Source organism: Tachysurus vachellii, chromosome 2, assembly GCF_030014155.1.
Source record: "Tachysurus vachellii isolate PV-2020 chromosome 2, HZAU_Pvac_v1, whole genome shotgun sequence".
NCBI classification, from domain to species: domain Eukaryota; kingdom Metazoa; phylum Chordata; class Actinopteri; order Siluriformes; family Bagridae; genus Tachysurus; species Tachysurus vachellii.
In genome coordinates this window covers 15230907-15244404 of record NC_083461.1, presented here as the reverse complement: position 1 = coordinate 15244404, position 13498 = coordinate 15230907, and the positions used below count along the sequence as shown (strand labels likewise).

At 39.6% G+C, this 13498-nt stretch overlaps 1 protein-coding gene across 1 annotated transcript; it reads right to left on the bottom strand.

The window, feature by feature from the left end:
• Positions 1-1389: 1389 nt before the first annotated feature.
• Positions 1390-11765, bottom strand: psmd11b (proteasome 26S subunit, non-ATPase 11b). Its single transcript, XM_060858743.1, has 13 exons — positions 11632-11765; positions 10390-10491; positions 9800-9996; positions 9636-9693; positions 9196-9390; positions 8734-8878; positions 7776-7836; positions 7459-7521; positions 7240-7365; positions 7078-7113; positions 6789-6840; positions 1849-1991; positions 1390-1694 (listed from the first exon to the last, which is right to left on the bottom strand). Exons 1-12 carry the CDS (start codon positions 11720-11722, stop codon positions 1849-1851), a joined length of 1269 nt encoding a protein of 422 aa, XP_060714726.1. The 5' UTR covers positions 11723-11765; the 3' UTR covers positions 1390-1694.
• Between the last annotated feature and the right edge of the window lie 1733 nt (positions 11766-13498).

Genomic DNA, 13498 nt, shown 5'->3' with positions numbered 1-13498 from the left:
TTCCGAATCAGTTTTTGTTTATTTCCATAAATATCAGAAATGGTCGATTTGAGGATTTCTAAACTTAGCTATGGTGGGTGATTGCAGGTCAAGAAGAGCCACTTACATATACATTTGATACTGATTTAATTCTTTGTGTTGGTAAATTTCAAATAGTGGTGATCTGATTACATACAAAACCAAAGAGGGAAAGAAAAGCTAAACTGTGTATGGTTTTGTACAAAATAATGCAATGTCTCTCCTGCAGATCTGATCCTGTTCTGTTTATGCTCATTACGAGCGAACGCATGATTGTATGTTTTAGTTCCTTCTTGGCTTTTGGAAAGAATAATCCAAAATAACGCAAACCGATCTAATTTAGGCAGCATGTTACAGCACCTCCTTCAGATCAGATTTCATAGATGCATCGGAATTTGTTTTGTTTATTCTTATGTTAAAAAGGACTGTAGTTATGCTTATGCTGTAATCACACAAGAAAAAATAAAAGTCCTCCACACAAAGGTAGAATGTTAATTGGTATATTCATCAGTAACCACATGTTTAGTATTTTTGTTTTGTTTTTTTTTTTACAAAAAAAAAAATTAAAATAATTAAAATGCACATCCCAATAGAGAGTGAGCAAAGTGAGCAAATCAATTCCCAACACCTCTTTTGAAGTGAAACTTTTTTTGGTGATCTGCATTCCAGGATATCTACAGGTATTCATTCACACCTTACTATTTTAGGTACAAAAGCAAGCATGAACTTCCCAAAGTATAAAATGTCCAAATAAATCACAGACATGCAATAAACCTGAAACAAAAAATCTGTAAAATAAGGTCAGGCTAGTGTCGCAACTGCAACACACAGCAGGAATCAAATGAGATCTGTGTTTTAACACATGGAGAAAAAGGTCATTCGTATCCCGGTGAAATTACACTGCGTTTTAGAAGGAACTCTTATTGTGGAGCTTTTATAGTTCGGTGGAATAAAAAGAATTTTATTTCTACGTTAGCATTTGTAAAGCTATTTTTATAACAGGACAACTCTTGGGTGCTTAATACAGCAAACATGTTTAAAGATTTAAAGACATTGTGGATAAGGAAAAGTATACTGCCAGAGCAAGTGTTAAACTGTATAATACATAACAAAATGGCTGTGATGGTCTGGCTGCTGGCAAGTGTGCTTGCTACAGAACTATCATCTAAGGCCCTAACCATGCAAATGTAATAAATGCCTGGTTGTGTCACTTCCTAATGGTATCCTCCTGCACACAGGATAATACATGTTCCCTATGATGACTAAAGGAGACAGCCACAATTACCCACAGTTCCCCCTTTTCCCACAGTGAGGTCAGTATTGCACCTTAAGAGGCTGTAACTTAAACCGTAGAAGAGTTATACAATGCTATACGGTGACTTTATGAGACTTTATTGTAGTTGTACAATATTCCCTGATGGCCATGTTGGCCGATGAGAGATACATCGGGGAGGAAAAAACCATCAAAATTAAGAAGAGAAGGATGAAATTGTCCATTGAAAGAGGAGTTAAAAACTCAGTTGGAACAAGTGAATCCCGTTGAAATTTGTGATTCTTACTCTACATTGTCCCTTCTCGCCTTGACAAAAAAAAAAAGTTTCCACATGTTGGCCACACACATGCAGACATACACTCACACACATCCACTCTGCAGAGCAGCATCCTTTGTGTTTGTTCTGTAGAAGAGACGAACAAAAAAATAATTCATACCACAGGTCAAAAGACAAATAATTTAAAGAAATAAAACAAACATTAACAGTTGAAATATTTATGGGTACAGAGCTTTATCAGTGGATACAAAAATTAAAGTGCATTAAATTTGAAACAAACCTATGTTAACTTCTTAGCTTTGTTGTACAGTGAGTCCACAACTTTGCTCATGTTCTGGATAGTTTCAAGAGCTGCCTCGTAGGTCTTATCAACAGGAGGCTCCTCAAATATAATCAGGACTCCCTCACCTTGGTCAAGGATGCCTAGGATAAAGAGAGAGAGGCTTTCAAATCAAATCAAAACAAATTTTTGTGTCACATACACATACATATAGGGTACGAGAGGCAGTGAAATGCTTTTTGCATCTGTCCGGTATTCAAGCATAGAAGGAATGCAATTAGGGGTAAAAAAAATAAAACCAAAACCAGAAGGAGATAGATAAATAAAAAGTATAAACTATATAAAAACTATATAAAATATGAAAATATATGTGAAAAAATATTGTATATACACATATACATAAATGCATATGGTTTTTAATTATTGTCCCTAAAGTGTCTATGTGCAGTACGGTGTGTATAGAGTGTATAAAGTGGCACTGTGCTGTGCAGGTCCAGAGTTAAAGTGTCAGTGCAAAAAAGGTGTGCAGAAAAACAGTCAAGATGGAGGGAGCGGTCCAGTACCAGATCCTGGGTGTTTCCTGGTTTAAACTTAGAATGGCCTGCGTAGGGTTGCAAAATTCCGGGAATTTTCAAGGCTGGAAACTTTCCATGGGAATTAACGGGAATATATGGGAATAAACTGGGAATTTAAAAAAAAATTCAGAGTTGCCTATAACAAGGAACTTAAATGTAGTTAAAAAAATCTTGCAGCATAATTTTGTTTAAAACAACAAGATTTAATGCAATTTAAGTTGAATCTGTACCCTGCGTTCCTCGATCACTTGCACACAGCACACTGCTTACTGGAGGGCCATTGAGGCCAAATCCCCTGCATGTGCTTGCATTCTTCCATAACATGCACAGTAACACTTTATTTTAGGGTCATTTAACTTGTTGCTTATTATCATGAATATTAATAGAATATTGGCTATTTATTAGTACTTATTAAGCACATATTAATGCCTTATTTTGCATTACCTTATTCTACATTCTTAATTGTACCCAATACCTAAACTTAATAACTACCTTATTAACTCTTAATAAGCAGTAAATTAGGAGTGTTACCACATTCACAGATTATTTGATGACCCTCCCCCCCTCACACACTCACTCCCTCCTGAAATTAAAAAAACATCCTCCATATATCACTTAAAGGGGGGGGGATCACCTCCATTTTCCAGGCCTTGACTACCACAGAAGCAGAGACCTAATAAGCTTGAGAACAAATGCTTCATTTTACATTTTGATTGGGACTTTTTTTTAGAAGTGCAAGGGTCATTTTACAGCAATCATAGGGAAATATGTTTATTACAATTATTATGTTTATTACAAGCATAATAATGTTTATTATGCTTTTGTGTTACTTAATGAAATAATCAATTAAAGTTCTACTTACAATTAAATCAGTCAAGATGTCATTTTTAAAATTTGTATTACCTTGCATGCATGTCTGCTTATGACCAATCAAAATGTTTATTTATGTTTGTGTATGATATAGTTTATATACATTTATATGTATATACTTATATTTCCAAATAATTCCCATAAATTCCTGTAAATTCCCATAAAGTTTCCAATTTGGAAATTCCCAAAATTCCCCAGATTAAGTTCCCGTGGAAAGTTTCCGGAAACTTTCCGCCCCTTTGCAACCCTAGGCCTGCGGGAAGAAGCTTCTCCTCATTTTCTGTGTTTGCTTTCAAGCAGCAGAAGCATTTCCTTGAACGCAACAAAGAAAAGAGTCCATTGTTGGGACGACTCAGATCCTTTACAATCTTCCTGGCCCTGGTCCGGCACCGAGGGCTGTAGATGTCCTGCAGGTCAGGGAGCTCAGTGTGGATGGTACGTTCAGCTGACCGATCCACCCTCTGGAGGGCTCTTCTGTCCTGCACGGTGCTGTTCCCGAACCAGTAAGTGATGCCACACGTCAGGACGCTCTACATGGTGCAGGTGTAGAAAGTCTTTAGCACCTGAAAGGGAAGTCTGAAGTCTCTAGCACCTGAAAGGGTAGTTTGAAGTCTCTTAAGTGTCTCAGATGGTACAGACGCTGCCAGGCCTTCTTCACCAGGGTGTTGATGTGACAGGACCAAGACAGGTCCTGTGTGATGTGAACACCTAGGTCCCGGAAACTGTCCACTCTCTCCACTGGGGTCCCGTTGATGTTTAGCGGTTGGTATGACCCCTGCTGCTTTGTGCTGAAGTCCACTATCAACTCTTTAGTCGTGCTGATGTTCAGGAGAAGATTGTTCGCGCCATCTCTCCAGGTTTTTAGTCTCCTGTAGGTAGGCCGTCTCGTCGTTGTTGGAGATCAGGCTCACCACAACAGTGTCGTCAACAAACTTGATGGTGGTGGTGGAGTTGGAAGTGGCGCCAGTCATATGTGTACAGTGAGTACAGCAAGGGGCTCAGAACACAACCCTGGGGAGCTCCAGTGCTGAGGGTGGATGAGGTGTGTTTGCCCACCTGTACGGCTTGTCTGTCAGGAAGTTGGAGATCCATTGACACAGTGGCAGGACAGGTGGCTCATCGTAGTGTGGAGAAGATGAGCAATGGCATCCTCAGTAGAGCAGTTCTGGCGGTAGGCAAACTATAGTGGATACAGTGTGTCTGGTAGTGATGCAATGATGAAGTCTCTGACCAGTCGTTTGAAGCACTTCATCACTACTGAGGGTCAGGGCTACAGGGCGGTAATCGTTGAGGCAGGCAGGCTGGGGTTTCTTCGGGACAGAAACAATGGTGGACTGTTTGAAGCATGAGGGGACAACAGACTTCCAGTGAGAGGTGGAATATCTCAGTGAACACCAGTGCTAGCTGGTCAGCACAGGCTTTCAGAAGCCGACCTGTGATGCCATCTGGTCCTGCTGCCTTCCTGGTATTCACTCTTCTGAATGCCCTCCCCACGGCATGCTCCGAGATGATGCTGTTTGCGTGGTTAGCTGCAGCCTCGACGCGAGCGTAAAAGATGTTTAGCTTGTCTGCTAGAGCAGCGTCCACATTCCCCTTTCTAGAAGCAGGCGTTCTATAGGCCGTGATGTTCCTTAGTCCCTGCCACAGGCTCCTAGAGCCACCGTGTTGGAACTGTGACTCTAGTTTCCTCCCGTAGCACCGCTTTGCTTCCTTTACCGTACTGCACGCGCTGTAAGACGCAGTCTTGTACTCGTCCATGTCCCCGTTGGCGAGCCCCGTGTTGTAGGCAGCGGAGCAGGATCACAGAGCATCGTGGGTGGTTTTAATCCACCCACAGCATCTGGTTGGGAAACATTCTAATGGTGGTTTTCTGCACCGTATCATCCGCTAATTTACCAATGAATCCCACAACCACTTCCCTAAACATGGTGATGTCATCAGAGCTGCACCCAAAAATGTCCCAGTCTGCTTCATCTAAAGCGTTCTGCAGAGCGGCCACCAATTGGTAAGTCCAGCACGCGACCTCCCTCTGAACCGGAGCTTCCTGTTTCAGCCTTTGTTTGTACACACGCATGAGGAAGATTTCCCAAACGGTGGACGTGATGGAAACGGTGAACGGTGGAATGCCTTGTAGCTGTTTTTGAAAGGTGTGTAGCAGTGGTCCAGTGTCCTTTCACCCCTGGTGGGGCAGGTGGTGTGCTGCTGAAAGTTCGGTAGTGCGCACTTGAGGTTGGCACTGTTAAAGTTTCCCACCACAATGAGCACAGCATCCCGATGCTGTGTTTGGTGTAGGGTTAATGTCTCATTAAGTCCCATACTGCAGTGTCCGTGTCCTCTTGAGGTGGAATATAAACGGCACGGACTATGACCGAGCTGAATTCCCGAGGTAGATAGAAGGGGTTGACATTGGATGGTCAGTAGCTCCAGATTTGGTGTGCAGGAGCGTGAAAGAGGAACGATGCTCGCGATGTCGCACCAGTGGTTGTTCACCATCAGACTCACTCCACCTCCCCTTGACTTCTCTGACTACAGTGTTCTGTCCATGCGGTAAACCGAGAAAAACTCCAGTGGTCCGGTACAGCTGGGTTCAGCCATGTCTCGGTGAAGCAGAGAAGGTTGCAGTCCCGAATGTCTCTCTGGAACTTGACCCTTGCCCTGAGGACATCGAGCTTGTTTTCCAGAGACTGGAGACTTTGGCTAACAGGATACTAAGTAAGGGAGTGCGGTGCCCTCAGCCTGTTCTTGACGCCGACTCGTTTCCCTTGTGGACCCCGGACCGGGTCACGTCCTTTGTTCTTCCTCAGGATCTCGCTCAGAAAGCATGGGTCCGGGTTTAAAAACGGCAAAGTGTGAGTGGATTGTACACCAATAGATATAAGAGTGGCTCTGTCATATCTAATGATGACCATCGTGTACAAATAAACCGGTATCTATGTAAATAAATATATAAAATAAACAGGCAAAGTGTAATCGGAGCAGTCGCGACGGCAGCCGACCTCACAGGCGCCATTTTATACACACACTGAGTTACACTATATAGACATCACACCCAAATCCCAATGCAGATTTATTCCCCATTTGCCACTCTTCTGAAAAGACTTTCCACTAGATGATGGAGTGTGACTGTGGGGATTTGCTCATTCAGAAAAAAGTGAGATCAGTCAAGTGAGGAGGACTGGGATGCAACTGATGTTCCAGTTTATCCCAAAGAGATGTTGAGGTCAGGGCTCTGTGCAGAACACTTGAGCTCTTACACTCCAACCTGTCTTTATGGAGCTGGGTTTGTGCACAGGGGCATGGTCATGCTGAAACAGGGTTCTCGTGAAGGGAAATCGACACAGTAGTGTGCTTCAACATTGTGTCAAGACGTTTGGGGGACAACCCACATGCGAGTTATGATAGTCCAATGTCCAACTCTTGCTAATATAAGTGTATATAGCAGTCTTATCTGTAACATCTCAAACACCTCCAGGTGAATGAACTTGAATGGCTTACCATGAAACTTCTTGTCCAGGATCATTTGTGACAACTTTCTCTCAACATCACCCTGCAAGACAAAGCAATAAAGATTCCAGGTTCACAAGCTCAGACAGAATGGTTAGATGTCAGCTTCAATTATTAGCGGATTCTGATTTCACGTCATTAATAAGCATGTATTATTATATTATAATAAATATGTGACAAAATCAAATGTGTGTTTTGCTCTGTAAAGTAATATTAAGGCTATTGTGACTCCAAAATCGCAAACAAATTCAATATGGTCCAAGCTACAGAAGTAACTTACCTTTGAGAGTTTGATGAGATCTGATATGTGTGTTATCTGGGAAATGAAATGAAACAAGACCATCAAAGGCAGAAAGCAATAAAGCCAAACAATCCAATAAAAACCAAAGGCAGCATTAAGCTACAATATCAGCACTAACAACTAAACCAATACATAAATTACCTGTACTCTGGAGAAGGGCTCGATGACCCGGATAAGGTTCTGCTCCAGCAGGTTGTCATAGAGTTTGGCCAGGTGTGTGCTGATGATGGGATCATCTCTCAGCTCTTTTGTGTACTCAGTCAGCGCCTTCATGTTTGGACATGCACAAGAAAACAGGCTTAGGCAATAAAGCAAAAGAAAAACCTTGAATTTGCCTATGTAAGCATCAGCAAGTCTCACCTTTTCAAAATCTGCTAATGACCTGTTCTTGCTGGCTTGCGCTACACACTTTAGCGCATCTGTCTGTTATGAGAATAAGAATCAGAATCAGATTTGTTGGCCAAGTGTTTCCACACACAAGGACTTTGGTTCCAGCTGTTTGTGACTCTCAAAGGTACAGACATAAATAACATTGTACTATACAAGACAAGATAATACAGACTATACAAGACAATACAGACTATAAAGAAAAGGCACAAAAGGAGACATGCACAATTTGTACACACACAGGAATACAATCCTTAAACAAACAAATACAGAAAGGAAACAAGGCTTACCTGTCTCCCGGCGTAACGCAAGGCCAATTTGCCACTGATCAAGGACTGGACTTCCTCTGGCCTGAGGACAAAGTGAGATTTTCAGGAGTGTGTACAGACCACAGCTTGTCTGCTAACAGTATGATGCTATGTTCACAACTGAGAAAACAGTCACTCGTATTTATAGTCTGTCTTTTGGATGTGTAGCGACCAGTATTGGTGTCACATGACCGTATTCAGCAGTTTTTTTGGCAGTATTCATGTTACAAAACACAATTAGAAACTTTTTCCCTAAACAGTGTTTGTTTGATTTCCAAAAATGTTGATTACATGTTAGGATTCGTAGGGAGAAGATTAGCAAAGCATGCTACCAAACACACCAATTGATCTCTGCTACTTCCTTTAAAGGCCTACTTTTCTTTCTAATGTTTACACACATTTAATCAGAGACTGTATATGACAGGATACTATTTTTCTTTTTTGAAATTCACACAGTAAAATCTGAACCAGGATGGGAACTGAAGAAACATCTACAAACAGATGACTACTGGACTACCCGAAGGTATCACTTGAGGTAATAAGATTTGTTGTGGTACTGAACCATACATAATTGGCAAATAATATACAAATCTTATTCAGTTATTGTATTTATAGCTCAGTGAAAATGAACAGTTGCCTGTCATTTGCTAGAGTGCATGTAGTTCGAGCCATCGCTGTGTCCGTGTATAAATACTTCCAGTTAATGTGTGAAAATCTCTTCCAATATCATGTCCTAGGATTTATCTACTAACAGATGTTTATTGGCCATTTGTGATTGCACTGATGAAATGGCCATTATTTCAACACCAAATTTACCTGCAAATAATTCAGCATTATCTAATAGAACCTTACATAATTAAAAAAAATTACCCAAAATTGGACAAAAACAAGTGCAATTTAGGCTCCAAAGAGAGTCTCTACCAGCTGCTCTTTTACTTACAAGTTTAGCATTATTTTGCAGAGAAGCATGTATTTCAGCGCAGTTATGGCCCTGGGGCTGTCAATGGAATCATAGCCTTCAAAAGCCTCAAAGAAGTAAGAATAAGCTGTTTTCCAATCCTTCTCTTCAGCAGCATGGATAATGCCTGCAGAGCATGGAAGCATCTCATGTTAGAGACAATACATGAAGGGATATTAAGCTTAGAAAGAAAGCCATGTTTCCTGAACAGGATAATATTATAAAAATGTAAAATAATATTCTATTCCTTAAAATGAATTTGCTCTAAAGTTGAGCAAGATATTTATAATTATCATTTCGGCCATTACAGTGCAAGGCAATAAACACTGAAAATGAATTATAACTGACAGGTAATATGAACACAGTTCCAGTATCTCAATATGTACAATAATCAACCATGGCACTATAGTGTTTACTGCCTGGGCATTGTGTGTTAACACTTACCTGACTGCATGTCCAAAGCCGCCTGGAGTTTGGGTGGACAATAGATGGCATTGGCTGTGGTTCTGGCAGAGGTAAGGGAAGCTCTGGCCTTGGGCAAGTTACTGAGTGCATGATAAGTTTTACTCTCAAGTAGCTGGACTTCCACAAGTAAAGCTTTATCATCCATCTTCTTGAGCTCCTGGAGTAACTGGGAGCCTAAAAAAAACAAATCTACAGATTATCCACACCAAAAAAAAAAACCTTGCATATAATAAAAATTGATATTCAACTCATTATATTCAAATGTTCAACACACCATTTTTTCCAAATTTTTTTTCCCAGTACATATTAGAATTCTTTACACTGCATCAGCTCCAGTAATCATGCAACAGCTACAAAGTCAATGCTTAAAATCGACTGCACTTAGGAGGGGGAAAGGAACTTTCTGTAAAATAACTCACCCAACTGCAAAGCCTCCTGGTACCTCTTAGTGTCAAAGTAAAGTGAGATCAAACGAGCCTATTGGACAAAAGTGATACATCACAACTGAGTCTCAATTTCTCACAATACTTCTTATCCCTGTGACTTCTCTAAATGTTGAAAAGTACATAGCAAGCATGGTTACCTCAAGAGCCTGTCGGAGGAATGTCCTCTTCTCAGCTTTGGCCCACTCAATGCACTCCAGACACAGCTCAACCTCTTGTCCTGTGGCTGCCTCCATATCCAGGAAAAGATCCAACAGAGAGCGCACCAGTCGTGCCGCCTTTGCCTTGCTTATGGAGATCAGGAAAGGTCTGACAAACTTCAGGAGACCACCAAGCTCTGTAAAGTTAAGGTATACCATTATGTTGATGCGTGTGGTATTCTCAAACAAGGGGTCTTAAGAAATATGTTTGTAACAATACACCACACTGAGTACTGACACCAGCCTGAAACTCTGGAACGAAATTAGATCAGATTCAACACTTTTCAGATCTAATCTACAAAAGTATTTTATGATAAACGCATATCAACTGACAAAACAGATCCTGACATAACCACAACCTGTTGCACAGTTACTGCGGTAACTTTGGTACTGCAGTAACTTTGGTACTGCAGTGACAGTGCATCCATAATACTAAGACATGACAAAAACTAAGAATGGGACTGATGTCCATGGTTGTTGAAACAAGTGGAGGGAGTTGAATGTGTTGATTACAGCATGAAGTATCTTACCTGCAGCTTGTCCTGTCTTAGCCAGGAGAGTGCCAAGCTCCAGGATGCTCTGTTCTTTAACACGCACTGCCTCTTCATCATCTTGCTGAACATCTCGCCTGACTGAGGAAACATAATGCAGAGATTCGTCTTTAATACCATCTTATACATGGCTGAAAGAATGACAAGTCAGTCAAGTAAACAAAAGTAACCTGACTGCATATAACTTTAAACATATATTAAAACTGTAACTAAACACGAACACAAAAGACTGCAAATAAGACTGTGTTTAAGGTACTGTATTGCAAGAGAAACCTTAACTCTTGTATTTCTTTTCTTAAAATTCTACCCATCCTATAGTGCGTTAAGTTTGAATAAGATTGAGTCCGCAATCAGTGTAACTCAGTAGTGTAACTTAAAGACGAGAAACTGTAATACACAGCAGTCATCTAGTCTGCTAACAGTAGTTAGCTAGCTATGTTTCTAGATATTCAGTTTGCTAGTTCGTTCAATGACACTAGCAATAGCAGGCTAACATCTAATGCATCTACAGGCTTAATATGGTTTGTGAAAAAGCACTAGAATGGCTTAAACACGTCGAAGTCTATGTTAATGACATTAACATAAACTATTATGATAAACTACAGACTAAAGGCAGGCAAGAAATCTAAACAAACGTTACTCAGTTATTTTACTAATTAACGGCAAACATTATGTAACCGCTGATTAACGCTCGGTGTATTAGTAACGTTCTGCTGTTAGCCGGTTCTTTAGCGCAAACCTAAAATGGTAGCTAGAAAGCTAACTTGCTAACTAGCTAAATCCGAAAGCGTCCTCTCTCTTTCTCTGAACCCCGGTGTGCTGGAAGTTGACTGACTAGCTATTGTGATTTAGTTTGACACCCAGCCATTCATAGGCACAACCAAAATACAAGAAATAACACCATTTATTATTACGTAACTAAACGAAAAACGTTCGCTCTTTTGCTTTCACATTTCAGCGTTTTCTAAATATCATCTCTGTCATCGCGGCCTTGACCAGTGCGCTGTCTGATTAGCATAGCAGGCTAAGCTAATTTGGTACACTGGGCTAGGTGAAGAGCTAAAGCAGGCTAGCAGTTAGCATGATGATAGCGGCTACACAGTGCAGTGAGTCAGCACCGCGGCAACCGGCTCACGCCTGAGGAAAGACTGCCTCACAATCGCTAGTATATGTGTAAATGAAAATACTGAAATATGTTTTAAATCATCTGAAACGACTTACCTATTGAATGTAAAATATCGATTGATGCGTTTCGATCCGTACTAATAAGAGACTGAGCTCTCTGAAACTCAACCACTGCCGCGGCTGCCATCTTCCCTATTCAAAACCAACCTACCCACAAGCCTTTGCGAAAAGCCCCGACAAATATGTAGTCACGAGCAAGAGCATTCTGGGGCTTGTAGTTCAACGTGGCTTCCCATTTGTTTTGATTTTCCTGGCGCCGTTTTAAAATCTATATATCAGAATACAAGTCAATTGATATGACCAATCAAACTGGCTAATGACTATAGAATTATATAGTAGTAGAAGTATATCTCCTATTCCTGTTTCCTGTTTTAAAGTGCACTCTGTGCAAAAATGTGTATTATTATTTTCCTGTACTGTGTTGTATTTTGCACTTTATTTCTTATATGTATCTTATTTGTTGCACTTGTCCTATGTGCCTTGAGCCGCTTTGCTTTCTGTAATGTTTGCACTCAAAGATTTCAATCCAAATATTATACAATGTATAAATTTATGTGTGTGACATATAAAGAACTTGAACTTGATCTCAACAATAAAGTTAATAGCTTTTCATCTTGAGTTTGCGTGTTCTCCTAAAGATTCAGATTACTCTTTCATGGTACTCTGGTTTCCACTCCCAGCCCAAAGACATTACACAATATTGTTATTTGCACTACTCACACTTTATGTACATAACTGACCAGTCATATATTCTGTATTCATATTTAATACTCACACTGTATATATTGTATCGCATCGTCTGCATTTTCTTGTATAGTTTATATAATATAGTGTTATATATGTCTGTACTTTTGAGAGTCACAAACAGCTGGAACCAAATTCCTTGTGTGTGTCAACACACTTGGCCAATAAAGCTGGTTCTGATTTTGATTCTAATTCTGATTCTGTTCTGATCCATTGTAGGCCGACAGACATTTCTATTTGTCTGTAGTGCATGAAGCATGAGTGTTGTGATGGGTATGTGGATTTCTGTAGACAACTGTAACAGAAATTTTTGCTTATGGTTCACTGCGGGTGAACCCACTTTGAGAACCACAGGTGAGTAGGACTAAATAACTGCTGCAGAATCTCCATTTTGTTTTCACTACAAAATGAATGGTTTCAATATTCTACTCTCTAGTTCCTAAGTGGTCAAAAAGGATTGCAAACAGTTTTAGAGGAGAAAAAAATGGATGTAGAACATGTAATTGTCTTTTCACTTGTCCTTCTTGTAAAAGGTTTACAGGTTCTTTAGTGTGTTTTGCTATAAGAGAGTAACCACTTAAGAAAGATATGATGATATGAATCCCTAGAACTACAACTATAACTCTCTTAATGACTCTGCAAAGCAACCATGATACAAAGCTGTATGACACTTATACAGCTTTATAATAATAATACTAATAATAATAATAATAATAATAATAATAATAATAATAATAATAATAATAATAATAATGTTATTATTATTATTATTATTATTATTATTATTGTTGTTGTTGTTGTTGTTGTTGTTGTTATTATTATTATTATTATTATTATTATTATTATTATTATTATTATTATTATTATTATTATTATTATTATTACGAATGTTCAGTTTCAACAGCATGCAGTTACACTACAATGCAATAGGACTAACAGTAGGGCCAAGGATACATTTTTTTAAAACAAGCCTAATATAAAGCTTTTTTTCCTCAGAAGATTTATTCATTTTCACATGCTTATTTATTAGATGATGTTTATTTCAACACGTGATTCATTTCAATACGTGATTTTTCAAATTCGATTCTTTTACATTCTTTTCTACATATAGCCTTTTCATATTTTAACTCCACATGAGTCACTGTCTTTCAAATGTCTA